The sequence below is a fragment of the Petromyzon marinus genome, unplaced genomic scaffold (assembly GCF_048934315.1).
Source record: "Petromyzon marinus isolate PM22_M1 ecotype Great Lakes invasive population unplaced genomic scaffold, UKy_Petmar_22M1.pri1.0 PM_G_Scaffold_14, whole genome shotgun sequence".
Classification (NCBI taxonomy): domain Eukaryota; kingdom Metazoa; phylum Chordata; class Hyperoartia; order Petromyzontiformes; family Petromyzontidae; genus Petromyzon; species Petromyzon marinus.
Window position 1 is genome coordinate 38,722 of NW_027422695.1, and position 27,763 is coordinate 66,484.

General features: G+C 51.7%; 1 protein-coding gene across 1 annotated transcript; it reads right to left on the reverse strand.

The window, feature by feature from the left end:
* Positions 1 to 948: 948 nt before the first annotated feature.
* On the reverse strand, positions 949 to 27,472 carry LOC142910176 (uncharacterized). The gene is made up of 9 exons (XM_076059851.1): positions 27,331 to 27,472; positions 26,910 to 27,108; positions 25,778 to 25,956; positions 6,784 to 7,268; positions 6,419 to 6,584; positions 5,306 to 5,665; positions 2,949 to 3,626; positions 1,736 to 2,067; positions 949 to 1,564 (listed from the first exon to the last, which is right to left on the reverse strand). Exons 1-9 carry the CDS (start codon positions 27,419 to 27,421, stop codon positions 1,517 to 1,519), a joined length of 2,538 nt encoding a protein of 845 aa, XP_075915966.1. The 5' UTR covers positions 27,422 to 27,472; the 3' UTR covers positions 949 to 1,516.
* Between the last annotated feature and the right edge of the window lie 291 nt (positions 27,473 to 27,763).

Sequence of the window (27,763 nt, forward strand, 5' to 3'; positions counted from 1 at the left end):
TATAGTGTAATGTATAGTGTAGCGTATAGTGTAGTGTATAGTGTAGTATATAGTGTAGTGTATAGTGTAGTGTACAGTGTAGTATATAGTGTAATGTATAGTGTAGTATATAGTGTAGTATACAGTGTAGTGTATAGTGTAGTGTATAGTGTAGTATATAGTGTAGTGTATAGTGTAGTGTATAGTGTAGTGTATAGTATAGTGTAGTGTATAGTGTAGTGTATAGTGTAGTGTATAGTAGTGTATAGTGTAGTGTATAGTGTAGCGTATAGTGTAGTGTATAGTATAGTATATAGTGTAGTGTATAGTGTAGTGTATAGTAGTGTATAATGTAGTGTATAGTGTAGTGTATAGTGTAGTGTATAGTGTAGCGTATAGTGTAATGTATAGTGTAGTGTATAGAGTAGTGTATAGTAGTGTATAGTGTAGCGTATAGTGTAGTGTATAGTGTAATGTATAGTGTAGTGTAGTGTATAGAGTAGTGTATAGTGTAGTCAATAGTGTAGTGTAGTACACTAGCACATCACACTGGTGGGTTAACGAGCCAAGCAACAACATTTGCACTCTGGATACCGTGACATTTCGCCAGCAATCACAACAACCAGCTTCATCGGGCGACAGCGATCTAACCCGGACGATATCGGCTCGCCGAAAACCAACAGCGTCAAACTACGAAAGTGCTGCGGCATCGCGGGAGCGGCCGATGAAACTGGCCGGGCTCGGGGAGAAATAAAAAAACGAGACGCTGACGTGGCGCACGAAGGCTCACGGCGTTGCACGCGCCATCGTGACGCCGCCTGTCGCCCCGACAAAACAATAATATAAACACGCGGAACTCCCTCTCGGTGCCGGACGTCGTGACAAACCGTGCCGATGTCGCCGCTCGTCGACCCCCGGTGAGGGCGAATTTAAATTCTCCCCCCACCCCACCCCACCCCCCTGGCTCCCTGGCACGACACCCAGTCGCCTCCCGTCCAGCGGCACAACGCCGGGGGAAAGCGCTGGGAGGTGAGAGACCGTCGCGAAGGCCAAAATAAAATAACAAAAAACTGCGTCCGGTAACGGAGAGCTCTTTCGTAAAACAAAATTCCCACCCCCACCCCCACCCCACCCAAAAAAAAAAGTGAAAAGCCAAACTCGGGGCACCGATTGTAACCGGCACGAGGCAAATATCCCCCAACGCTGAAAAACATCGCTCAGTTGGGATCAAACAACAACAACAAATATTCTTGCTTCTTTCGGGGGGGGGGGTTCACCCGCTCGCAAAGCGACAAGCCCCGGCGTTGCCGCCGGCAACCACGGCAAGGCGGAGCACTCCAAGGTGGAGCACGGCAAGGCGGAGCACTCCAAGGTGGAGCACTCCAAGGTGGAGCACTCCAAGGCGGAGCACTCCAAGGTGGAGCACTCCAAGGTGAAGCACTCCAAGGCGGAGCACTCCAAGGTGAAGCACTCCAAGGCAGAGCACTCCCAGGTGGAGCACTCTCGTTCCTCCACCCCCCCCACCCCACCCCGCTTCTCAAAAATCTTCCTCCCTCGCCTCGTCGTCATCTTCGTCTGTGAAAACCTGCGGGGGTCGGAATAAATTAGAGAGACGGTGACCGACCCCACCCCCACCCCCCCACCCAATGGGGTGGCCAGAAGCAGATCGCTCACTCAGCCTAAGCAGGAGCATCGGTGATGTGGGCGGACACTCACTCGCCGCTCACCGCTCAACTCACCACCCACCCCTCCTCACCGCATAGCCGTAGCTTCCAGCTCCGCCGTCTTGGTGCAGAGGCTGCGGCGGGAACCCGTGCAGCCCCTCATCCGCCTTGTTGCCACTCTCCAGCGCTAGCAAGCAGCCACGGTGGCCCTCCGCGTTTCTCCGCGGTGCCTTGGGGAGCGTGGGGGGATCCTCCGTGGGGCCCCAGGGCTCGTGACGACGCCGACGCTGCCGGCAGTGGCGGCGGCGTCGGCGGCGGTAGAGCAGCGGCATCAGCAGCAGCAGCGTGGCCACCAGGGCGAGGCACACGCCGAGGATTGTGGCCGGAGCGGCCCAGCTGGCCCGGCCCGCCGCCGCCGCCTTCCCTGCGTGGCACAACAACAATCCCCCGCGTGGCGTCAGCGTGCCGCCGTAGCACGACGACGACAACCGTCGCGGTGACCACACGCGCCAGGCTAGGTGCGCTTTGAGGCTCGCAGCGCTCGCACCCAGGCGTTGCGGGTCGAGGGAGCGAGACGGAGGGACGGACGCCGTGAAGGCCCTGGCGGACTGTCAGGGCGGGTGCCGTTAGCGAGTGTCAGCAGCTGTGAAGGCCGTGATTGTGACAAACGAGGGGATGGGTGGGCAGAACAGGGACACACACGCACAAACGCACACACACGGACACACACACACACGAGCAAGCACGCACACGCACACACGCACATGCACACGTGCATGCATGCACACACGCACACACACACGCACACACACGCACAGATATGCATGCACACGGACAGACACGCACCAACACACCTGCATGCACACACACACGTACAGACACGCACCAAGACACATACATGCACACACACACACGGACAGACATGCATGCACACGCACACGGACAGACATGTATGCACACGCACACAGACAGACACGCACCAACACACCTGCATGCACACACACACGTACACACACGCACCAACACACACACATGCATGCACACGTACACACATGCACCAACACACACACACACGCACACACACACGTACACGGACACACATGCACCAACACACACACACACGCACACACACACGGACACACACGCACCAACACACACACACACGTACACGGACACACACACACGTACACACACACACGGACACACACACACGTACACACACACACGTACACACACACGTACACGGACACACACACACGTACACGGACACACACACACGTGCAAAACTCAGAGATGCGAACAAACCTGTTCGTGTGTCCAGTTGCCTGTTCGGACCGAAAGTCGTGAGTTCAACCGGCGTGCAACAGACGGCGGTGGTGGCGTCTACATCGGTAGAACGTGAAGATCCAGTGGGATCTACATCTGTAGAACGTGAAGAACCAGTGGCATCTACATCTGTAGAACGTGAAGAACCAGTGGCATCTACATCTCCAGAAGGTGAAGAACCAGTTGCATCTACATCTGTAGAGCGTGAAGAACCAGTGGCGTCTACATCTGTAGAACGTGAAGAACCAGTGGCATCTACATCTGTAGAACGTGAAGAACCAGTGGCATCTACATTTGTAGAACGTGAAGAGCCAGTGGCGTCTACATCTGTAGAACGTGAAGAACCAGTGGCGTCTACATCGGTAGAACGTGAAGAACCAGTGGCATCTACATCTGTAGAACGTGAAGAACCAGTGGCATCTACATCTGCAGAACGTGAAGAACCAGTGGCATCTACATCTGCTGAACGTGAAGAACCAGTGGCGTCTACATCGGTAGAATGTGAAGAACCAGTGGCATCTATGTGTGTAGAACGTGAAGAACCAGTGGCATCTACATTTGTAGAACGTGAAGAACCAGTGGCATCTACATCTGTAGAACGTGAAGAGCCAGTGCCATCTACATTTGTAGAACGTGAAGAACCAGTGGCATCTACATCTGCAAAACGAGAAGAACCAGTGACATTAACATCAACAGAATACGAAAAACCAGTGACATGTACATCTGCAGAACGTAAAGAATCAGTGGCATCTACATCTCCAGAAGGTGAAGAACCAGTGGCATCTACATCTGTAGAACGTGAAGAACCAGTGGCATCTACATCTGTAGAACGTGAAGAACCAGTGCCATCTACATCTGTAGAACGTGAAGAACCAGTGGCATCTACATTTGTAGAACGTGAAGAACCAGTGGCATCTACATCTCCAGAAGTTGAAGAACCAGTGGCATCTACATCTGCAAAACGAGAAGAACCAGTGACATTAACATCAACAGAATACGAAAAAACAGTGAAATGTACATCTGCAGAACGTAAAGAACCAGTGGCATCTACATCTCCAGAAGGTGAAGAACCAGTGGCATCTACATCTGTAGAACGTGAAGAACCAGTGGCATCTACATCTCCAGAAGTTGAAGAACCAGTGGCATCCATATATGTAGAACGTGAAGAACCAGTGGCATCTACATTTGTAGAACGTGAAGAACCAGTGGCATCTACATTTGTAGAACGTGAAGAACAAGTGCATTCTACATCTCCAGAACGTGAAGAACTAGTGGCATCTACATCTGCAGAACGTGAAGAACAAGTGGCATCTAAATCTGCAGAGCGTGAAGAACCAGCGGCATCTACATCTGTAGAACGTGAAGAACCAGTGGCATCTACATCTGCTGAACATGAAGAATTAGTGGCATCTACATCTGTAGAACGTGAAGAACCAGTGGCATCTACATCTGCAGAACGTGAAGAACCAGTGGCATCTACATCTGGAGAACGTGAAGAACCAGTGGCATCTACATCTGTAGAACGTGAAGAATTAGTGGCATCTACATCTGTAGAACATGAAGAACCAGTGACATCTACATTTGCAGAACGTGAAGAATTAGTGGCATCTACATCTGTAGAACGTGAAGAACCAGTGGCATCTACATCTGCTGAACGTGAAGAACCAGTGGTATCTACATCTGCAGAGCGTGAAGAACCAGTGGCATCTACATCTGCTGAACGTGAAGAACCAGTGGCATCTACATCTGCAGAATGTGAAGAACAAGCATTTACATCTGCTGAACGTGAAGAACCAGTGGCATCTACATCTGCAGAAGATGAGCTTTGGGTCTCTGTGTGAGTCTATGGGTCTCTGTGTGAGTAGTCTATGGGTGTCTGCGTGATGAGTCTATGGGTCTCTGTGTAATGAGTCTATGGGTCTCTGTGTGAGTAGTCTATGGGTGTCTGTGTGATGAGTCTATGGGTCTCTGTGTGAGTAGTCTATGGGTGTCTGTGTGAGTAGTCTATGGGTCTCTGTGTGATGAGTCTATGGGTCTCTGTGTGAGTAGTCTATGGGTGTCTGTGTGATGAGTCTATGGGTCTCTGTGTGAGTAGTCTATGGGTCTCTGTGTGAGTAGTCTATGGGTCTCTGTGTGAGTAGTCTATGAGTCTCTGTGTGAGTCTATGGGTCTCTGTGTGAGTAGTCTATGGGTCTCTCTGTGAGTAGTCTATGGGTGTCTGCGTGAGTAGTCTATGGGTCTCTGCGTGATGAGTCTATGGGTCTCTGCGTGATGAGTCTATGGGTCTCTGCGTGATGAGTCTATGGGTCTCTGCGTGGGGCAGTGCCAATCCTCACCGATGACAGAGAGGCTGACCCTCCCCTCGTAGTTGCCGTGGGGGAAGGTGGCCACGTGGCAGAGGAAGAGGCCCCCGTCGCCAGCCCGCACGTCCAGCAGCTCCAGCGAGACGTCGCCGGGAGGCCCCCCAACGTGGAACCGAAGTCGGCCCGCGAGGGACGAGTTGGAGTACGCCGTGCCGTGCAGCGGGCTGAGCGTGGCCAAATTGGCCCCCGCCCAGACGTAGTCACGAGAGGCCTTCAGCCAGTTGGCCTGCACCACCACCACGGCCGCACCCCACAGGACGCAGCGCAGCAGCGCCACCTTCTGGCCGACCACCGCCGTGACCTGGCCGTCCGTGTCGACACCCACACGAGGGGCTGGGTGGGAAGACCACACAGAGACCCATAGACTACTCATAGAGACCCATAGACTACTCATAGAGACCCATAGACTACTCATAGAGACCCATAAACTACTCATACAGACACCCATAGACTACTCATAGAGACCCATAGACTACTCATAGAGACCCATAGACTACTCATAGAGACCCATAGACTACTCATAGAGACCCATAAACTACTCACACAGACACCCATAGACTACTCATAGAGACCCATAGACTACTCATAGAGACCCATAGACTACTCATAGAGACCCATAGACTACTCATAGAGACCCATAAACTACTCACACAGACACCCATAGACTACTCACAGAGACCCATAGACTACTCACACAGAGACCCATAGACTACTCGCACAGAGACCCATAGACTTCTCACGCAGAGACCCAAAGACTACTCATAGAGACCCATAGACTACTCATAGAGACCCATAGACTACTCATAGAGACCCATAAACTACTCACACAGACACCCATAGACTACTCATAGAGACCCATAGACTACTCATAGAGACCCATAGACTACTCATAGAGACCCATAAACTACTCACACAGACACCCATAGACTACTCACAGAGACCCATAGACTACTCACACAGAGACCCATAGACTACTCACACAGAGACCCATAGACCACTCATAGAGACCCACAAGGCTACTCACACAGAGACCCACTTCACACGCACAAAAATACCTCTCACTCATTCACCCAGCCACCCACTCACCCACGGTGCTGTGTGGTGGAGGGACGGAGACACACGACAATGGAGACCACTCCCCTGCCTTCCACCGTGGGAAGTCGGCTACCATTCTCACGCGGACGCAGTACTCATCCTCGCGTCCCGGCAGAAGCATCATTTGGTGTTGGTACCGGCATCCGATGAAGCGCTCCTGGCAGTAAGCATCATCATCATCAGTAGTAGCAGCAGTAGTAGTAGCAGCAACAGCATCATCATCAGTAGTAGTAGCATCATCAGTAGTAGTGTCATTGGTAGCATCATCAGTAGCAACATCGCCACCCACCCACTCAACCACACACATCTCCCGCCACAACCTCCCGACCCCCGTCACAACTCCGGCAACCTCTCACCGTGCGTCGAACGCCGCCTCTTGTCGAGATGTCAACCTGATGGTGGAACTCCACATCGTGCGACACCAGCGTCCTCAACCCACACCCGACGGAGACCAACAACGACAGCTTCCACACCTCCGGCTCTCCGTCAACCACCGCCTCCAACTCCCCAGCCTCCCCAGGACCATCGTCGTCGAGGTTGTCGCCATCGACCTCGACGTCGTCGTCACGGCGGCCATCGTCACCGCAGTCACGGCCATCGTCATCGTCGTCGAAGTCGTCGCCATCGACCTCAACGTTATAGTCACGGCGGTCGTCATCACCGCCGTCACGGACATCGTCATCGTCGTTGTCGTTGTAGTCATCATCGTCGTTGTCTTCATCGTCACCCACAACACCGCACTCCTCATCCTTCTCCTCCTCACCATGACCATCGCCCTCCTCCTCCTTCCCCAGCGTCAGTTTGTCGAGCCTCAGGGTGAACGACGGAGCGCTGAGCACAGCTGAGACACGGGAGAGGGGGGGTCATGGCGAGGGATGTTTGTGTGATCTCCCCCTGTCCTACAGAGTGTGTGGAGTTTGTGTGATCTCCCCCTGTCCTACAGAGTGAGTGAGTGGAGTTTGTGTGATCTCCCCCTGTTCTACAGAGTGAGTGGAGTTTGTGTGATCTCCCCGTGTTCTACAGAGTGAGTGGAGTTTGTGTGATCTCCCCCTGTCCTACAGAGTGAGTGGAGTTTGTGTGATCTCCCCGTGTTCTACAGAGTGTGTGGAGTTTGTGTGATCTCTCCCTGTCCTACAGAGTGAGTGTGAGTGGAGTTTGTGTGATCTCCCCCTGTCCTACACAGAGTGTGTGGAGTTTGTGTGATCTCCCCCTGTTCTACAGAGTGTGTGGAGTTTGTGTGATCTCCCCCTGTCCTACAGAGTGAGTGGAGTTTGTGTGATCTCCCCCTGTCCTACAGAGTGTGTGAGTGGAGTTTGTGTGATCTCCCCCTGTTCTACAGAGTGAGTGGAGTTTGTGTGATCTCCCCCTGTCCTACAGAGTGTGTGGAGTTTGTGTGATCTCCCCCTGTCCTACAGAGTGAGTGGAGTTTGTGTGATCTCCCCCTGTCCTACAGAGTGTGTGAGTGGAGTTTGTGTGATCTCCCCCTGTCCTACAGTGAGTGAGTGGAGTTTGTGTGATCTCCCCCTGTCCTACAGAGTGAGTGTGTGGAGTTTGTGTGGTCTCCCCCTGTTTTACAGAGTGAGTGGAGTTTGTGTGATCTCCCCCTGTCCTACAGAGTGAGTGAGTGGAGTTTGTGTGATCTCCCCCTGTCCTACAGAGTGAGTGAGTGGAGTTTGTGTGATCTCTCCCTGTCCTACAGAGTGAGTGGAGTTTGTGATCTCCCCCTGTCCTACAGAGTGAGTGGAGTTTGTGTGATCTCCCCCTGTTCTACAGAGTGAGTGTGTGGAGTTTGTGTGATCTCCCCCTGTTCTACAGTGTGAGTGGAGTTTGTGTGATCTCCCCCTGTCCTACAGAGTGAGTGAGTGGAGTTTGTGTGATTTCCCCCTGTTCTACAGAGTGAGTGAGTGGAGTTTGTGTGATCTCTCCCTGTTCTACAGAGTGAGTGGAGTTTGTGTGATCTCCCCCTGTCCTACAGAGTGAGTGAGTGGAGATTGTGTGATCTCCCCCTGTTCTACAGAGTGACTGAGTGAAGTTTGTGTGATCTCCCCCTGTTTTACAGAGTGAGTGGAGTTTGTGTGATCTCCCCCTGTCCTACAGAGTGAGTGAGTGGAGTTTGTGTGATCTCCCCCTGTCCAACAGAGTGAGTGAGTGGAGTTTGTGTGATCTCCCCCTGTCCTACAGAGTGAGTGGAGTTTGTGTGATCTCCCCCTGTCCTACAGAGTGAGTGGAGTTTGTGTGATCTCCCCCTGTCCTACAGAGTGAGTGAGTGGAGTTTGTGTGATCTCCCCCTGTTTTACAGAGTGAGTGGAGTTTGTGTGATCTCCCCCTGTCCTACAGAGTGAGTGAGTGGAGTTTGTGTGATCTCCCCCTGTCCTACAGAGTGAGTGGAGTTTGTGTGATCTCCCCCAGTCCTACAGAGTGAGTGGAGTTTGTGTGATCTCCCCCTGTCCTACAGAGTGAGTGGAGTTTGTGTGATCTCCCCCTGTTCTACAGTGAGTGAGTGGAGTTTGTATGATCTCCCCCTGTCCTACAGAGTGAGTAGAGTTTGTGTGATCTCCCCCTGTTCTACAGAAGGAGTGTGTGGAGTTTGTGTGATCTCCCCCTGTTTTACAGAGTGAGTGGAGTTTGTATGATCTCCCCCTGTCCTACAGAGTGAATGAGTGGAGTTTGTGTGATCTCCCCCTGTACTACAGAGTGAGTGAGTGGAGTTTGTGTGATCTCTCCCTGTCCTACAGAGTGAGTGGAGTTTGTGTGATCTCCCCCTGTCCGACAGAGTGTGTGAGTGGAGTTTGTGTGATCTCCCCCTGTCCTACAGAGTGAGTGGAGTTTGTGTGATCTCCCCCAGTCCTACAGAGTGAGTGGAGTTTGTGTGATCTCCCCCTGTCCTACAGAGTGAGTGGAGTTTGTGTGATCTCCCCCTGTCCTACAGAGTGAGTGGAGTTTGTGTGATCTCCCCCTGTTCTACAGTGAGTGAGTGGAGTTTGTATGATCTCCCCCTGTCCTACAGAGTGAGTAGAGTGTGTGTGATCTCCCCCTGTTCTACAGAAGGAGTGTGTGGAGTTTGTGTGATCTCCCCCTGTTTTACAGAGTGAGTGGAGTTTGCATGATCTCCCCCTGTCCTACAGAGTGAATGAGTGGAGTTTGTGTGATCTCCCCCTGTACTACAGAGTGAGTGAGTGGAGTTTGTGTGATCTCTCCCTGTCCTACAGAGTGAGTGGAGTTTGTGTGATCTCCCCCTGTCCGACAGAGTGTGTGAGTGGAGTTTGTGTGATCTCCCCCGGTCCTACAGAGTGAGTGGAGTTTGTGTGATCTCCCCCTGTCCTACAGAGTGAGTGAGTGGAGTTTGTGTGATCTCCCCCTGTCCTACAGAGTGAGTGGAGTTTGTGTGATCTCCCCCTGTCCTACAGAGTGAGTGGAGTTTGTGTGATCTCCCCCTGTTCCACAGAGTGAGTGTGAGTGGAGTTTGTGTGATCTCCCCCTGTCCTACAGAGTGTGTGAGTGGAGTTTGTATGATCTCCCCCTGTCCTACAGAGTGTGTGAGTGGAGTTTGTGTGATCTCCCCCTGTTCTACAGAGTGAGTGGAGTTTGTGTGATCTCCCCCTGTACTACAGAGTGAGTGGAGTTTGTATGATCTCCCCCTGTTCTACAGATTGAGTGAGTGGAGTTTGTGTGATCTCCCCCTGTTCTACAGAGTGAGTGGAGTTTGTGTGATCTCCCCCTGTTCTACAGAGTGAGTGGAGTTTGTGTGATCTCCCCCTGTCCTACAGAGTGAGTGAGTGGAGTTTGTGTGATCTCCCCCTGTTCTACAGTGAGTGAGTGGAGTTTGTATGATCTGCCCCTGTTCTACAGAGTGTGTAAGTGGAGTTTGTATGATCTCCCCCTGTCCTACAGAGTGAGTGAGTGGAGTTTGTATGATCTCCCCCTGTTTTACAGAGTGGAGTTTGTATGATCTCCCCCTGTCCTACAGAGTGAGTGAGTGGAGTTTGTGTGATCTCCCCCTGTTCTACAGAGTGAGTGAGTGGAGTTTGTGTGATCTCTCCCTGTTCTACAGAGTGAGTGGAGTTTGTGTGATCTCCCCCTGTCCTACAGAGTGAGTGAGTGGGGTTTGTGTGATCTCCCCCTGGTCTATAGAGTGAGTGTGTGGAGTTTGTGTGATCTCCCCCTGTTCTACAGTGTGAGTGGAGTTTGTGTGATCTCCCCCTGTCCTACAGAGTGAGTGAGTGGAGTTTGTGTGATCTCCCCCTGTCCTACAGAGTGAGTGAGTGAGTTGAGTTTGTATGATCTCCCCCTGTCCTACAGAGTGAGTGAATAGAGTTTGTGATCTCCCCCTGTTTTACAGAGTGAGTGGAGTTTGTGTGATCTCCCCCTGTCCTACACAGCGAGTGAGTAGAGTTTGTGTGATCTCCCCCTGTCCTACAGAGTGAGTGAGTGGAGTTTGTGTGATCTCCCCCTGTCCTACAGAGTGAGTGGAGTTTGTGTGATCTCCCCCTGTTCTACAGAGTGAGTGGAGTTTGTGTGATCTCCCCCTGTCCTACAGAGTCAGTGAGTGGAGTTTGTGTGATCTCCCCCTGTTCTACAGAGTGAGTGAGTGGAGTTTGTGTGATCTCTCCCTGTTCTACAGAGTGAGTGGAGTTTGTGTGATCTCCCCCTGCCCTACAGAGTGAGTGAGTGGGGTTTGTGTGATCTCCCCTTGTTCTACAGAGTGAGTGAGTGGAGTTTGTGTGATCTCCCCCTGGTCTATAGAGTGAGTGTGTGGAGTTTGTGTGATCTCCCCCTGTTCTACAGTGTGAGTGGAGTTTGTGTGATCCCCCCTGTCCTACACAACAAGTGAGTTGAGTTTGTGTGATCTCCCCCTGTCCTACAGAGTGAGTGAGTGGAGTTTGTGTGATCTCCCCCTGTCCTACAGAGTGAGTGAGTGAGTTGAGTTTGTATGATCTCCCCCTGTCCTACAGAGTGAGTGAATAGAGTTTGTGATCTCCCCCTGTTCTACAGAGTGAGTGGAGTTTGTGTGATCTCCCCCTGTCCTACAGAGTGAGTGAGTGGAGCTTGTGTGATCTCCCCCTGTCCTACAGGGTGAGTGGAGTTTGTGTGATCTCCCCCTTTCCTACAGAGTGTGTGAGTGGAGTTTGTGTGATCTCCCCCTGTCCTACAGAGTGAGTGGAGTTTGTGTGATCTCCCCCTGTCCTACAGAGTGAGTGAGTGGAGTTTGTGTGATCTCCCCCTGTCCTACAGAGTGAGTGGAGTTTGTGTGATCTCCCCCTGTCCTACAGAGTGAGTGGAGTTTGTGTGATCTCCCCCTGTTCCACAGAGTGAGTGTGAGTGGAGTTTGTTTGATCTCCCCCTGTCCTACAGAGTGTGTGAGTGGAGTTTGTATGATCTCCCCCTGTCCTACAGAGTGTGTGAGTGGAGTTTGTGTGATCTCCCCCTGTTCTACAGAGTGAGTGGAGTTTGTGTGATCTCCCCCTGTACTACAGAGTGAGTGGAGTTTGTATGATCTCCCCCTGTTCTACAGATTGAGTGAGTGGAGTTTGTGTGATCTCCCCCTGTTCTACAGAGTGAGTGGAGTTTGTGTGATCTCCCCCTGTTCTACAGAGTGAGTGGAGTTTGTGTGATCTCCCCCTGTCCTACAGAGTGAGTGAGTGGAGTTTGTGTGATCTCCCCCTGTTCTACAGTGAGTGAGTGGAGTTTGTATGATCTGCCCCTGTTCTACAGAGTGTGTAAGTGGAGTTTGTATGATCTCCCCCTGTCCTACAGAGTGAGTGAGTGGAGTTTGTATGATCTCCCCCTGTTTTACAGAGTGGAGTTTGTATGATCTCCCCCTGTCCTACAGAGTGATTGAGTGGAGTTTGTGTGATCTCCCCCTGTTCTACAGAGTGAGTGAGTGGAGTTTGTGTGATCTCTCCCTGTTCTACAGAGTGAGTGGAGTTTGTGTGATCTCCCCCTGTCCTACAGAGTGAGTGAGTGGGGTTTGTGTGATCTCCCCCTGTTCTACAGAGTGAGTGAGTGGAGTTTGTGTGATCTCCCCCTGGTCTATAGAGTGAGTGTGTGGAGTTTGTGTGATCTCCCCCTGTTCTACAGTGTGAGTGGAGTTTGTGTGATCCCCCCCTGTCCTACACAGCAAGTGAGTTGAGTTTGTGTGATCTCCCCCTGTCCTACAGAGTGAGTGAGTGGAGTTTGTGTGATCTCCCCCTGTCCTACAGAGTGAGTGAGTGAGTTGAGTTTGTATGATCTCCCCCTGTCCTACAGAGTGAGTGAATAGAGTTTGTGATCTCCCCCTGTTCTACAGAGTGAGTGGAGTTTGTGTGATCTCCCCCTGTCCTACACAGCGAGTGAGTAGAGTTTGTGTGATCTCCCCCTGTCCTACAGAGTGAGTGAGTGGAGTTTGTGTGATCTCCCCCTGTCCTACAGAGTGAGTGGAGTTTGTGTGATCTCCCCCTGTTCTACAGAGTGAGTGGAGTTTGTGTGATCTCCCCCTGTCCTACAGAGTCAGTGAGTGGAGTTTGTGTGATCTCCCCCTGTTCTACAGAGTGAGTGAGTGGAGTTTGTGTGATCTCTCCCTGTTCTACAGAGTGAGTGGAGTTTGTGTGATCTCCCCCTGCCCTACAGAGTGAGTGAGTGGGGTTTGTGTGATCTCCCCTTGTTCTACAGAGTGAGTGAGTGGAGTTTGTGTGATCTCCCCCTGGTCTATAGAGTGAGTGTGTGGAGTTTGTGTGATCTCCCCCTGTTCTACAGTGTGAGTGGAGTTTGTGTGATCCCCCCCTGTCCTACACAGCAAGTGAGTTGAGTTTGTGTGATCTCCCCCTGTCCTACAGAGTGAGTGAGTGGAGTTTGTGTGATCTCCCCCTGTCCTACAGAGTGAGTGAGTGAGTTGAGTTTGTATGATCTCCCCCTGTCCTACAGAGTGAGTGAATAGAGTTTGTGATCTCCCCCTGTTCTACAGAGTGAGTGGAGTTTGTGTGATCTCCCCCTGTCCTACACAGCGAGTGAGTAGAGTTTGTGTGATCTCCCCCTGTCCTACAGAGTGAGTGAGTGGAGTTTGTGTGATCTCCCCCTGTCCTACAGAGTGAGTGGAGTTTGTGTGATCTCCCCCTGTTCTACAGAGTGAGTGGAGTTTGTGTGATCTCCCCCTGTCCTACAGAGTCAGTGAGTGGAGTTTGTGTGATCTCCCCCTGTTCTACAGAGTGAGTGTGTGGAGTTTGTGTGATCTCCCCCTGTTCTACAGTGTGAGTGGAGTTTGCGTGATCTCCCCCTGTCCTACAGAGTGAGTGAGTGGAGTTTGTGTGATTTCCCCCTGTTCTACAGAGTGAGTGAGTGGAGTTTGTGTGATCTCTCCCTGTTCTACAGAGTGAGTGGAGTTTGTGTGATCTCCCCCTGTCCTACAGAGTGAGTGAGTGGAGTTTGTGTGATCTCCCCCTGTTCTACAGAGTGAGTGAGTGAAGTTTGTGTGATCTCCCCCTGTTTTACAGAGTGAGTGGAGTTTGTGTGATCTCCCCCTGTCCTACAGAGTGAGTGAGTGGAGTTTGTGTGATCTCCCCCTGTCCTACAGAGTGAGTGAGTGGAGTTTGTGTGATCTCCCCCTGTCCTACAGAGTGAGTGGAGTTTGTGTGATCTCCCCCTGTCCTACAGAGTGAGTGGAGTTTGTGTGATCTCCCCCTGTCCTACAGAGTGAGTGAGTGGAGTTTGCGTGATCTCCCCCTGTTTTACAGAGTGAGTGGAGTTTGTGTGATCTCCCCCTGTCCTACAGAGTGAGTGAGTGGAGTTTGTGTGATCTCCCCCTGTCCTACAGAGTGAGTGAGTGGAGTTTGTGTGATCTCCCCCTGTCCTACAGAGTGAGTGGAGTTTGTGTGATCTCCCCCTGTCCTACAGAGTGATTGGAGTTTGTGTGATCTCCCCCTGTCCTACAGAGTGAGTGAGTGGAGTTTGTGTGATCTCCCCCTGTCCTACAGAGTGAGTGGAGTTTGTGTGATCTCCCCCTGTTCTACAGTGAGTGAGTGGAGTTTGTATGATCTCCCCCTGTCCTAAAGAGTGAGTAGAGTTTGTGTGATCTCCCCCTGTTCTACAGAAGGAGTGTGTGGAGTTTGTGTGATCTCCCCCTGTTTTACAGAGTGAGTGGAGTTTGTATGATCTCCCCCTGTCCTACAGAGTGAATGAGTGGAGTTTGTGTGATCTCCCCCTGTACTACAGAGTGAGTGGAGTTTGTGTGATCTCTCCCTGTCCTACAGAGTGAGTGGAGTTTGTGTGATCTCCCGCTGTCCGACAGAGTGTGTGAGTGGAGTTTGTGTGATCTCCCCCTGTCCTACAGAGTGAATGAGTGGAGCTTGTGTGATCTCCCCCTGTCCTACAGGGTGAGTGGAGTTTGTGTGATCTCCCCCTGTCCTACAGAGTGTGTGAGTGGAGTTCGTGTGATCTCCCCCTGTCCTACAGAGTGAGTGGAGTTTGTGTGATCTCCCCCTGTCCTACAGAGTGAGTGAGTGGAGTTTGTGTGATCTCTCCCTGTTCTACAGAGTGAGTGGACTTTGTGTGATCTCCCCCTGTCCTACAGAGTGAGTGAGTGGGGTTTGTGTGATCTCCCCCTGTTCTACAGAGTGAGTGAGTGGAGTTTGTGTGATCTCCCCCTGGTCTATAGAGTGAGTGTGTGGAGTTTGTGTGATCTCCCCCTGTTCTACAGTGTGAGTGGAGTTTGTGTGATCCCCCCCTGTCCTACACAGCAAGTGAGTTGAGTTTGTGTGATCTCCCCCTGTCCTACAGAGTGAGTGAGTGGAGTTTGTGTGATCTCCCCCTGTCCTACAGAGTGAGTGAGTGAGTTGAGTTTGTATGATCTCCCCCTGTCCTACAGAGTGAGTGAATGGAGTTTGTGATCTCCCCCTGTTCTACAGAGTGAGTGGAGTTTGTGTGATCTCCCCCTGTCCTACACAGCGAGTGAGTGGAGTTTGTGTGATCTCCCCCTGTCCTACAGAGTGAGTGAGTGGAGTTTGTGTGATCTCGCCCTGTCCTACAGAGTGAGTGGAGTTTGTGTGATCTCCCCCTGTTCTACAGAGTGAGTGGAGTTTGTGTGATCTCCCCCTGTCCTACAGAGTCAGTGAGTGGAGTTTGTGTGATCTCCCCCTGTCCTACAGAGTGAGTGGAGTTTGTGTGATCTCCCCCTGTTCTACAGTGAGTGAGTGAGTTTGTATGATCTCCCCCTGTCCTACAGAGTGAGTGGAGTTTGTGTGATCTCCCCCTGTTCTACAGTGAGTGAGTGGAGTTTGTATGATCTCCCCCTGTCCTACAGAGTGAGTAGAGTTTGTGTGATCTCCCCCTGTTCTATAGGAGTGTGTGGAGTTTGTGTGATCTCCCTCTGTTTTACAGAGTGAGTGGAGTTTGTATGCTCTCCCCCTGTCCTACAGAGTGAATGAGTGGAGTTTGTGTGAACTCCCCCTGTACTACAGAGTGAGTGAGTGGAGTTTGTGTGATCTCTCCCTGTCCTACAGAGTGAGTGGAGTTTGTGTGATCTCCCCCTGTCCGACAGAGTGTGTGAGTGGAGTTTGTGTGATCTCCCCCTGTCCTACAGAGTGAATGAGTGGAGCTTGTGTGATCTCCCCCTGTCCTACAGAGTGTGTGAGTGGAGTTTGTGTGATCTCCCCCTGTCCTATAGAGTGAGTGGAGTTTGTGTGATCTCCCCCTGTTCTACAGAGTGAGTGGAGTTTGTGTGATCTCCCCCTGTCCTACACAGCGAGTGAGTAGAGTTTGTGTGATCTCCCCCTGTCCTACAGAGTGAGTGAGTGGAGTTTGTGTGATCTCCCCCTGTCCTACAGAGTGAGTGGAGTTTGTGTGATCTCCCCCTGTTCTACAGAGTGAGTGGAGTTTGTGTGATCTCCCCCTGTCCTACAGAGTCAGTGAGTGGAGTTTGTGTGATCTCCCCCTGTTCTACAGAGTGAGTGAGTGGAGTTTGTGTGATCTCTCCCTGTTCTACAGAGTGAGTGGAGTTTGTGTGATCTCCCCCTGCCCTACAGAGTGAGTGAGTGGGGTTTGTGTGATCTCCCCTTGTTCTACAGAGTGAGTGAGTGGAGTTTGTGTGATCTCCCCCTGGTCTATAGAGTGAGTGTGTGGAGTTTGTGTGATCTCCCCCTGTTCTACAGTGTGAGTGGAGTTTGTGTGATCCCCCCCTGTCCTACACAGCAAGTGAGTTGAGTTTGTGTGATCTCCCCCTGTCCTACAGAGTGAGTGAGTGGAGTTTGTGTGATCTCCCCCTGTCCTACAGAGTGAGTGAGTGAGTTGAGTTTGTATGATCTCCCCCTGTCCTACAGAGTGAGTGAATAGAGTTTGTGATCTCCCCCTGTTCTACAGAGTGAGTGGAGTTTGTGTGATCTCCCCCTGTCCTACACAGCGAGTGAGTAGAGTTTGTGTGATCTCCCCCTGTCCTACAGAGTGAGTGAGTGGAGTTTGTGTGATCTCCCCCTGTCCTACAGAGTGAGTGGAGTTTGTGTGATCTCCCCCTGTTCTACAGAGTGAGTGGAGTTTGTGTGATCTCCCCCTGTCCTACAGAGTCAGTGAGTGGAGTTTGTGTGATCTCCCCCTGTTCTACAGAGTGAGTGTGTGGAGTTTGTGTGATCTCCCCCTGTTCTACAGTGTGAGTGGAGTTTGCGTGATCTCCCCCTGTCCTACAGAGTGAGTGAGTGGAGTTTGTGTGATTTCCCCCTGTTCTACAGAGTGAGTGAGTGGAGTTTGTGTGATCTCTCCCTGTTCTACAGAGTGAGTGGAGTTTGTGTGATCTCCCCCTGTCCTACAGAGTGAGTGAGTGGAGTTTGTGTGATCTCCCCCTGTTCTACAGAGTGAGTGAGTGAAGTTTGTGTGATCTCCCCCTGTTTTACAGAGTGAGTGGAGTTTGTGTGATCTCCCCCTGTCCTACAGAGTGAGTGAGTGGAGTTTGTGTGATCTCCCCCTGTCCTACAGAGTGAGTGAGTGGAGTTTGTGTGATCTCCCCCTGTCCTACAGAGTGAGTGGAGTTTGTGTGATCTCCCCCTGTCCTACAGAGTGAGTGGAGTTTGTGTGATCTCCCCCTGTCCTACAGAGTGAGTGAGTGGAGTTTGCGTGATCTCCCCCTGTTTTACAGAGTGAGTGGAGTTTGTGTGATCTCCCCCTGTCCTACAGAGTGAGTGAGTGGAGTTTGTGTGATCTCCCCCTGTCCTACAGAGTGAGTGAGTGGAGTTTGTGTGATCTCCCCCTGTCCTACAGAGTGAGTGGAGTTTGTGTGATCTCCCCCTGTCCTACAGAGTGATTGGAGTTTGTGTGATCTCCCCCTGTCCTACAGAGTGAGTGAGTGGAGTTTGTGTGATCTCCCCCTGTCCTACAGAGTGAGTGGAGTTTGTGTGATCTCCCCCTGTTCTACAGTGAGTGAGTGGAGTTTGTATGATCTCCCCCTGTCCTAAAGAGTGAGTAGAGTTTGTGTGATCTCCCCCTGTTCTACAGAAGGAGTGTGTGGAGTTTGTGTGATCTCCCCCTGTTTTACAGAGTGAGTGGAGTTTGTATGATCTCCCCCTGTCCTACAGAGTGAATGAGTGGAGTTTGTGTGATCTCCCCCTGTACTACAGAGTGAGTGGAGTTTGTGTGATCTCTCCCTGTCCTACAGAGTGAGTGGAGTTTGTGTGATCTCCCGCTGTCCGACAGAGTGTGTGAGTGGAGTTTGTGTGATCTCCCCCTGTCCTACAGAGTGAATGAGTGGAGCTTGTGTGATCTCCCCCTGTCCTACAGGGTGAGTGGAGTTTGTGTGATCTCCCCCTGTCCTACAGAGTGTGTGAGTGGAGTTCGTGTGATCTCCCCCTGTCCTACAGAGTGAGTGGAGTTTGTGTGATCTCCCCCTGTCCTACAGAGTGAGTGAGTGGAGTTTGTGTGATCTCTCCCTGTTCTACAGAGTGAGTGGACTTTGTGTGATCTCCCCCTGTCCTACAGAGTGAGTGAGTGGGGTTTGTGTGATCTCCCCCTGTTCTACAGAGTGAGTGAGTGGAGTTTGTGTGATCTCCCCCTGGTCTATAGAGTGAGTGTGTGGAGTTTGTGTGATCTCCCCCTGTTCTACAGTGTGAGTGGAGTTTGTGTGATCCCCCCCTGTCCTACACAGCAAGTGAGTTGAGTTTGTGTGATCTCCCCCTGTCCTACAGAGTGAATGAGTGGAGCTTGTGTGATCTCCCCCTGTCCTACAGAGTGTGTGAGTGGAGTTTGTGTGATCTCCCCCTGTCCTATAGAGTGAGTGGAGTTTGTGTGATCTCCCCCTGTTCTACAGAGTGAGTGGAGTTTGTGTGATCTCCCCCTGTCCTACACAGCGAGTGAGTAGAGTTTGTGTGATCTCCCCCTGTCCTACAGAGTGAGTGAGTGGAGTTTGTGTGATCTCCCCCTGTCCTACAGAGTGAGTGGAGTTTGTGTGATCTCCCCCTGTTCTACAGAGTGAGTGGAGTTTGTGTGATCTCCCCCTGTCCTACAGAGTCAGTGAGTGGAGTTTGTGTGATCTCCCCCTGTTCTACAGAGTGAGTGAGTGGAGTTTGTGTGATCTCTCCCTGTTCTACAGAGTGAGTGGAGTTTGTGTGATCTCCCCCTGCCCTACAGAGTGAGTGAGTGGGGTTTGTGTGATCTCCCCTTGTTCTACAGAGTGAGTGAGTGGAGTTTGTGTGATCTCCCCCTGGTCTATAGAGTGAGTGTGTGGAGTTTGTGTGATCTCCCCCTGTTCTACAGTGTGAGTGGAGTTTGTGTGATCCCCCCCTGTCCTACACAGCAAGTGAGTTGAGTTTGTGTGATCTCCCCCTGTCCTACAGAGTGAGTGAGTGGAGTTTGTGTGATCTCCCCCTGTCCTACAGAGTGAGTGAGTGAGTTGAGTTTGTATGATCTCCCCCTGTCCTACAGAGTGAGTGAATAGAGTTTGTGATCTCCCCCTGTTCTACAGAGTGAGTGGAGTTTGTGTGATCTCCCCCTGTCCTACACAGCGAGTGAGTAGAGTTTGTGTGATCTCCCCCTGTCCTACAGAGTGAGTGAGTGGAGTTTGTGTGATCTCCCCCTGTCCTACAGAGTGAGTGGAGTTTGTGTGATCTCCCCCTGTTCTACAGAGTGAGTGGAGTTTGTGTGATCTCCCCCTGTCCTACAGAGTCAGTGAGTGGAGTTTGTGTGATCTCCCCCTGTTCTACAGAGTGAGTGTGTGGAGTTTGTGTGATCTCCCCCTGTTCTACAGTGTGAGTGGAGTTTGCGTGATCTCCCCCTGTCCTACAGAGTGAGTGAGTGGAGTTTGTGTGATTTCCCCCTGTTCTACAGAGTGAGTGAGTGGAGTTTGTGTGATCTCTCCCTGTTCTACAGAGTGAGTGGAGTTTGTGTGATCTCCCCCTGTCCTACAGAGTGAGTGAGTGGAGTTTGTGTGATCTCCCCCTGTTCTACAGAGTGAGTGAGTGAAGTTTGTGTGATCTCCCCCTGTTTTACAGAGTGAGTGGAGTTTGTGTGATCTCCCCCTGTCCTACAGAGTGAGTGAGTGGAGTTTGTGTGATCTCCCCCTGTCCTACAGAGTGAGTGAGTGGAGTTTGTGTGATCTCCCCCTGTCCTACAGAGTGAGTGGAGTTTGTGTGATCTCCCCCTGTCCTACAGAGTGAGTGGAGTTTGTGTGATCTCCCCCTGTCCTACAGAGTGAGTGAGTGGAGTTTGCGTGATCTCCCCCTGTTTTACAGAGTGAGTGGAGTTTGTGTGATCTCCCCCTGTCCTACAGAGTGAGTGAGTGGAGTTTGTGTGATCTCCCCCTGTCCTACAGAGTGAGTGAGTGGAGTTTGTGTGATCTCCCCCTGTCCTACAGAGTGAGTGGAGTTTGTGTGATCTCCCCCTGTCCTACAGAGTGATTGGAGTTTGTGTGATCTCCCCCTGTCCTACAGAGTGAGTGAGTGGAGTTTGTGTGATCTCCCCCTGTCCTACAGAGTGAGTGGAGTTTGTGTGATCTCCCCCTGTTCTACAGTGAGTGAGTGGAGTTTGTATGATCTCCCCCTGTCCTAAAGAGTGAGTAGAGTTTGTGTGATCTCCCCCTGTTCTACAGAAGGAGTGTGTGGAGTTTGTGTGATCTCCCCCTGTTTTACAGAGTGAGTGGAGTTTGTATGATCTCCCCCTGTCCTACAGAGTGAATGAGTGGAGTTTGTGTGATCTCCCCCTGTACTACAGAGTGAGTGGAGTTTGTGTGATCTCTCCCTGTCCTACAGAGTGAGTGGAGTTTGTGTGATCTCCCGCTGTCCGACAGAGTGTGTGAGTGGAGTTTGTGTGATCTCCCCCTGTCCTACAGAGTGAATGAGTGGAGCTTGTGTGATCTCCCCCTGTCCTACAGGGTGAGTGGAGTTTGTGTGATCTCCCCCTGTCCTACAGAGTGTGTGAGTGGAGTTCGTGTGATCTCCCCCTGTCCTACAGAGTGAGTGGAGTTTGTGTGATCTCCCCCTGTCCTACAGAGTGAGTGAGTGGAGTTTGTGTGATCTCTCCCTGTTCTACAGAGTGAGTGGACTTTGTGTGATCTCCCCCTGTCCTACAGAGTGAGTGAGTGGGGTTTGTGTGATCTCCCCCTGTTCTACAGAGTGAGTGAGTGGAGTTTGTGTGATCTCCCCCTGGTCTATAGAGTGAGTGTGTGGAGTTTGTGTGATCTCCCCCTGTTCTACAGTGTGAGTGGAGTTTGTGTGATCCCCCCCTGTCCTACACAGCAAGTGAGTTGAGTTTGTGTGATCTCCCCCTGTCCTACAGAGTGAATGAGTGGAGCTTGTGTGATCTCCCCCTGTCCTACAGAGTGTGTGAGTGGAGTTTGTGTGATCTCCCCCTGTCCTATAGAGTGAGTGGAGTTTGTGTGATCTCCCCCTGTTCTACAGAGTGAGTGGAGTTTGTGTGATCTCCCCCTGTCCTACACAGCGAGTGAGTAGAGTTTGTGTGATCTCCCCCTGTCCTACAGAGTGAGTGAGTGGAGTTTGTGTGATCTCCCCCTGTCCTACAGAGTGAGTGGAGTTTGTGTGATCTCCCCCTGTTCTACAGAGTGAGTGGAGTTTGTGTGATCTCCCCCTGTCCTACAGAGTCAGTGAGTGGAGTTTGTGTGATCTCCCCCTGTTCTACAGAGTGAGTGAGTGGAGTTTGTGTGATCTCTCCCTGTTCTACAGAGTGAGTGGAGTTTGTGTGATCTCCCCCTGCCCTACAGAGTGAGTGAGTGGGGTTTGTGTGATCTCCCCTTGTTCTACAGAGTGAGTGAGTGGAGTTTGTGTGATCTCCCCCTGGTCTATAGAGTGAGTGTGTGGAGTTTGTGTGATCTCCCCCTGTTCTACAGTGTGAGTGGAGTTTGTGTGATCCCCCCCTGTCCTACACAGCAAGTGAGTTGAGTTTGTGTGATCTCCCCCTGTCCTACAGAGTGAGTGAGTGGAGTTTGTGTGATCTCCCCCTGTCCTACAGAGTGAGTGAGTGAGTTGAGTTTGTATGATCTCCCCCTGTCCTACAGAGTGAGTGAATAGAGTTTGTGATCTCCCCCTGTTCTACAGAGTGAGTGGAGTTTGTGTGATCTCCCCCTGTCCTACACAGCGAGTGAGTAGAGTTTGTGTGATCTCCCCCTGTCCTACAGAGTGAGTGAGTGGAGTTTGTGTGATCTCCCCCTGTCCTACAGAGTGAGTGGAGTTTGTGTGATCTCCCCCTGTTCTACAGAGTGAGTGGAGTTTGTGTGATCTCCCCCTGTCCTACAGAGTCAGTGAGTGGAGTTTGTGTGATCTCCCCCTGTTCTACAGAGTGAGTGTGTGGAGTTTGTGTGATCTCCCCCTGTTCTACAGTGTGAGTGGAGTTTGCGTGATCTCCCCCTGTCCTACAGAGTGAGTGAGTGGAGTTTGTGTGATTTCCCCCTGTTCTACAGAGTGAGTGAGTGGAGTTTGTGTGATCTCTCCCTGTTCTACAGAGTGAGTGGAGTTTGTGTGATCTCCCCCTGTCCTACAGAGTGAGTGAGTGGAGTTTGTGTGATCTCCCCCTGTTCTACAGAGTGAGTGAGTGAAGTTTGTGTGATCTCCCCCTGTTTTACAGAGTGAGTGGAGTTTGTGTGATCTCCCCCTGTCCTACAGAGTGAGTGAGTGGAGTTTGTGTGATCTCCCCCTGTCCTACAGAGTGAGTGAGTGGAGTTTGTGTGATCTCCCCCTGTCCTACAGAGTGAGTGGAGTTTGTGTGATCTCCCCCTGTCCTACAGAGTGAGTGGAGTTTGTGTGATCTCCCCCTGTCCTACAGAGTGAGTGAGTGGAGTTTGCGTGATCTCCCCCTGTTTTACAGAGTGAGTGGAGTTTGTGTGATCTCCCCCTGTCCTACAGAGTGAGTGAGTGGAGTTTGTGTGATCTCCCCCTGTCCTACAGAGTGAGTGAGTGGAGTTTGTGTGATCTCCCCCTGTCCTACAGAGTGAGTGGAGTTTGTGTGATCTCCCCCTGTCCTACAGAGTGATTGGAGTTTGTGTGATCTCCCCCTGTCCTACAGAGTGAGTGAGTGGAGTTTGTGTGATCTCCCCCTGTCCTACAGAGTGAGTGGAGTTTGTGTGATCTCCCCCTGTTCTACAGTGAGTGAGTGGAGTTTGTATGATCTCCCCCTGTCCTAAAGAGTGAGTAGAGTTTGTGTGATCTCCCCCTGTTCTACAGAAGGAGTGTGTGGAGTTTGTGTGATCTCCCCCTGTTTTACAGAGTGAGTGGAGTTTGTATGATCTCCCCCTGTCCTACAGAGTGAATGAGTGGAGTTTGTGTGATCTCCCCCTGTACTACAGAGTGAGTGGAGTTTGTGTGATCTCTCCCTGTCCTACAGAGTGAGTGGAGTTTGTGTGATCTCCCGCTGTCCGACAGAGTGTGTGAGTGGAGTTTGTGTGATCTCCCCCTGTCCTACAGAGTGAATGAGTGGAGCTTGTGTGATCTCCCCCTGTCCTACAGGGTGAGTGGAGTTTGTGTGATCTCCCCCTGTCCTACAGAGTGTGTGAGTGGAGTTCGTGTGATCTCCCCCTGTCCTACAGAGTGAGTGGAGTTTGTGTGATCTCCCCCTGTCCTACAGAGTGAGTGAGTGGAGTTTGTGTGATCTCTCCCTGTTCTACAGAGTGAGTGGACTTTGTGTGATCTCCCCCTGTCCTACAGAGTGAGTGAGTGGGGTTTGTGTGATCTCCCCCTGTTCTACAGAGTGAGTGAGTGGAGTTTGTGTGATCTCCCCCTGGTCTATAGAGTGAGTGTGTGGAGTTTGTGTGATCTCCCCCTGTTCTACAGTGTGAGTGGAGTTTGTGTGATCCCCCCCTGTCCTACACAGCAAGTGAGTTGAGTTTGTGTGATCTCCCCCTGTCCTACAGAGTGAGTGAGTGGAGTTTGTGTGATCTCCCCCTGTCCTACAGAGTGAGTGAGTGAGTTGAGTTTGTATGATCTCCCCCTGTCCTACAGAGTGAGTGAATGGAGTTTGTGATCTCCCCCTGTTCTACAGAGTGAGTGGAGTTTGTGTGATCTCCCCCTGTCCTACACAGCGAGTGAGTGGAGTTTGTGTGATCTCCCCCTGTCCTACAGAGTGAGTGAGTGGAGTTTGTGTGATCTCGCCCTGTCCTACAGAGTGAGTGGAGTTTGTGTGATCTCCCCCTGTTCTACAGAGTGAGTGGAGTTTGTGTGATCTCCCCCTGTCCTACAGAGTCAGTGAGTGGAGTTTGTGTGATCTCCCCCTGTCCTACAGAGTGAGTGGAGTTTGTGTGATCTCCCCCTGTTCTACAGTGAGTGAGTGAGTTTGTATGATCTCCCCCTGTCCTACAGAGTGAGTGGAGTTTGTGTGATCTCCCCCTGTTCTACAGTGAGTGAGTGGAGTTTGTATGATCTCCCCCTGTCCTACAGAGTGAGTAGAGTTTGTGTGATCTCCCCCTGTTCTATAGGAGTGTGTGGAGTTTGTGTGATCTCCCTCTGTTTTACAGAGTGAGTGGAGTTTGTATGCTCTCCCCCTGTCCTACAGAGTGAATGAGTGGAGTTTGTGTGAACTCCCCCTGTACTACAGAGTGAGTGAGTGGAGTTTGTGTGATCTCTCCCTGTCCTACAGAGTGAGTGGAGTTTGTGTGATCTCCCCCTGTCCGACAGAGTGTGTGAGTGGAGTTTGTGTGATCTCCCCCTGTCCTACAGAGTGAATGAGTGGAGCTTGTGTGATCTCCCCCTGTCCTACAGAGTGTGTGAGTGGAGTTTGTGTGATCTCCCCCTGTCCTATAGAGTGAGTGGAGTTTGTGTGATCTCCCCCTGTTCTACAGTGTGAGTGGAGTTTGTGTGATCTTCCCCTGTCCTACAGAGCAAGTGAGTGGAGTTTGTGTGATCTCCCCCTGTCCTACAGAGTGTGTGAGTGGAGTTTGTGTGATCTCCCCCTGTCCTACACAGCGAGTGAGTGGAGTTTGTGTGATCTCCCCCTGTTCTACAGTGTGAGTGGTGTTTGTGTGATCTTCCCCTGTCCTACAGAGCAAGTGAGTGGAGTTTGTGTGATCTCCCCCTGTTCTACAGTGTGAGTGGAGTTTGTGTGATCTTCCCCTGTCCTACAGGGTGAGTGGAGTTTGTGTGATCTCCCCCTGTCCTACAGAGTGTGTGAGTGGAGTTTGTGTGATCTCCCCCTGTCCTACAGAGTGAGTGGAGTTTGTGTGATCTCCCCCTGTCCTACAGAGTGAGTGAGTGGAGTTTGTGTGATTTCCCCCTGTCCTACAGAGTGAGTGGAGTTTGTGTGATCTCCCCCTGTCCTACAGAGTGAGTGGAGTTTGTGTGATCTCCCCCTGTTCTACAGTGTGAGTGGAGTTTGTGTGATCTTCCCCTGTCCTACAGAGTGAGTGAGTGGAGTTTGTGTGATCTCCCCCTGTCCTACAGAGTGTGTGAGTGGAGTTTGTGTGATCTCCCCCTGTCCTACACAGCGAGTGAGTGGAGTTTGTGTGATCTCCCCCTGTTCTACAGTGTGAGTGGAGTTTGTGCGATCTTCCCCTGTCCTACAGAGCAAGTGAGTGGAGTTTGTGTGATCTCCCCCTGTTCTACAGTGTGAGTGGAGTTTGTGTGATCTTCCCCTGTCCTACACAGCGAGTGAGTGGAGTTTGTGTGATCTCCCCCTGTGAGCCGAAGACACACACACAGGCAGAAAAAGTCACAGACATACACAGAGACACAAACACACAGAGAGACACACACAGACAAAGATGACAAAGATCCTCCGTGTAGCCTGAAAAACACCGTTGGGGCAAGTGCTGTTAGTGAGCACCAGACAGGCACGGACAAAGAGAGACACAGAGAGAGAGACACAGAGAGAGACACACACACACAGACACAGAGAGACACACACAGAGACACAGAGAGAGAGACACACACAAAGACACAGGCATATGTACAATCTCGTGCCACTCACTTTCCCTCAAGGGCACGACCACAACCGCTACCCAGGGTGAGGATCGCGATGGCGAGGATGAGAAGGAGAATCTCACACGGAGGAGGTAGCGGCCACCGGGATCGTCCAGCGCCGAGGAGACGTCGCACCGCGTCTCCGTTGTGGCAGCGCAGACGGTCTGCCAGCGGGCTCGTCTGAAGCTGCGCAGACAGAGACACAGGGAGGAGTGGTGAGGGTGGTGAGGAGCCAGTGGGTGAGAGAGACGTGTGTGTGTGTGTGAGTGGGTTGGTGGGTGAGTGGGTTGGTGAGTGAGTGGGTGAATGGGTATGTGTGTGAGTGAGTGGGTTGGTGGGTGAGTGGGTTGGTGAGTGGGTGAATGGGTTTGTGAGTGAGTGGGTGAATGGGTGAGTGGGTGATTGAGTGGGTGAGTGAGTGGGTGATTGAGTGGGTTGGTAAGTGAGTGGGTGAGGGGGTTGGTGAGTGGGTTGGTGAGTGAGTGGGTGAGTGAGTGGGTTGGTCAGTGAGTGGGTTGGTGAGTGGGTTGGTGAGTGGGTGGGTGAGTGGGTTGGTTGAGTGAGTGGGTAAGTTGGTTGGTGAGTGGATGAGTGAGTGGGTTGGTGAGTGAGTGGGTGAGTGAGTGGGTTGGTGAGTGAGTGGGTTGGTGAGTGGGTTGGTGAGTGAGTGGGTGGGTGAGTGGGGTGGTGAGTGAGTGGGTGAGTGAGTGGGCTGGTGAGTGAGTGGGTTGGTGAGTGGGTTGGTGAGTGAGTGGGTGGGTGAGTGGGGTGGTGAGTGAGTGGGTAAGTTGGTTGGTGAGTGGGTGAGTGAGTGGGTTGGTGAGTGAGTGGGTGAGTGAGTGGGTTGGTGAGTGGGTTGGTGAGTGGGTTGGTGAGTGTGTGGGTGGGTGAGTGGGTTGGTGAGTGAGTGGGTAATTGGTTGGTGAGTGGGTGAGTGAGTGGGTTGGTGAGTGGGTGAGTGAGTAGGTTGGTGAGTGAGTGAGTGGGTGAGTGGGTGAGTGAGTGGGTTGGTGAGTGGGTTGGTGAGTGAGTGGGTGAGTGAGTGGGTTGGTGAGTGAGTGGCTGAGTGAGTGGGTGAGTGAATGGGTTGGTGAGTGGGTTGGTGAGTGAGTGGCTGAGTGAGTGAGTGAGCATCTCACAGTTTGCTCTGAACTCTGTATGTAACATTCAGGAACGTTGAGTTGGTCGTGGTCGTGGTGGTCGAGTTGATGGTGAAAGGATCAACAAGTGGGGGTCTATCCCCTCCATCCCCACTGGGAGCCGCTTCAACGGGGTCCCAGCAAAGGGTCGCCAGGAGGTCTCGAGACTCCAAACGAACATTCAGTGGGAACAGCGGAGCTGGGCAGATGGGGAAAAAACACTCAAGAGTGCGCTAACCACTGCACCACCACTCCTCACTCACACACACAGTGCGCTAACCACTGCACCACCACTCCCCACACAGTGCGCTAACCACTGCACCACCACTCCCCACACAGTGCGCTAACCACTGCACCACCACTCCCCCCACAATCACACAACCTGGCACCCGATTTATCGACCACCTCGGGCTCTGCTCACCGTGGCTGCTGCACGTGACGGGGTGGTGGTGGAGGAGAGGCAGGATGAAGGGGAAGAGTAGGCCAAGTTTGTAGAGTTTCGACATCGCCATTAACCCCACACGCAGCCACGCGTCCGCCTCACCCAAGTCACGTGCTGAGGAAATCGATTCAAGGTTAAATTAAAAACTCGGATCGATTCCTGTGGGGATAACAAATGCGAATCGATAGTGGTCAAAAATGTAGCCGATGGCATCGATCCACATTGGGACTGCATTGGAATTGACGTTGGTCGTGAGTGTAAAATGGAATCGAATACATTTTCGATAACATGGGAATTGATTATGGCGATTTGTTCTAATAACATAGGAATCGATCTAGATAGGGATTTAAAGCGCATAAAATCGAATCCCATTGGGATACCGACCATGAGAATCGATTGTGTTAGAAAAGGA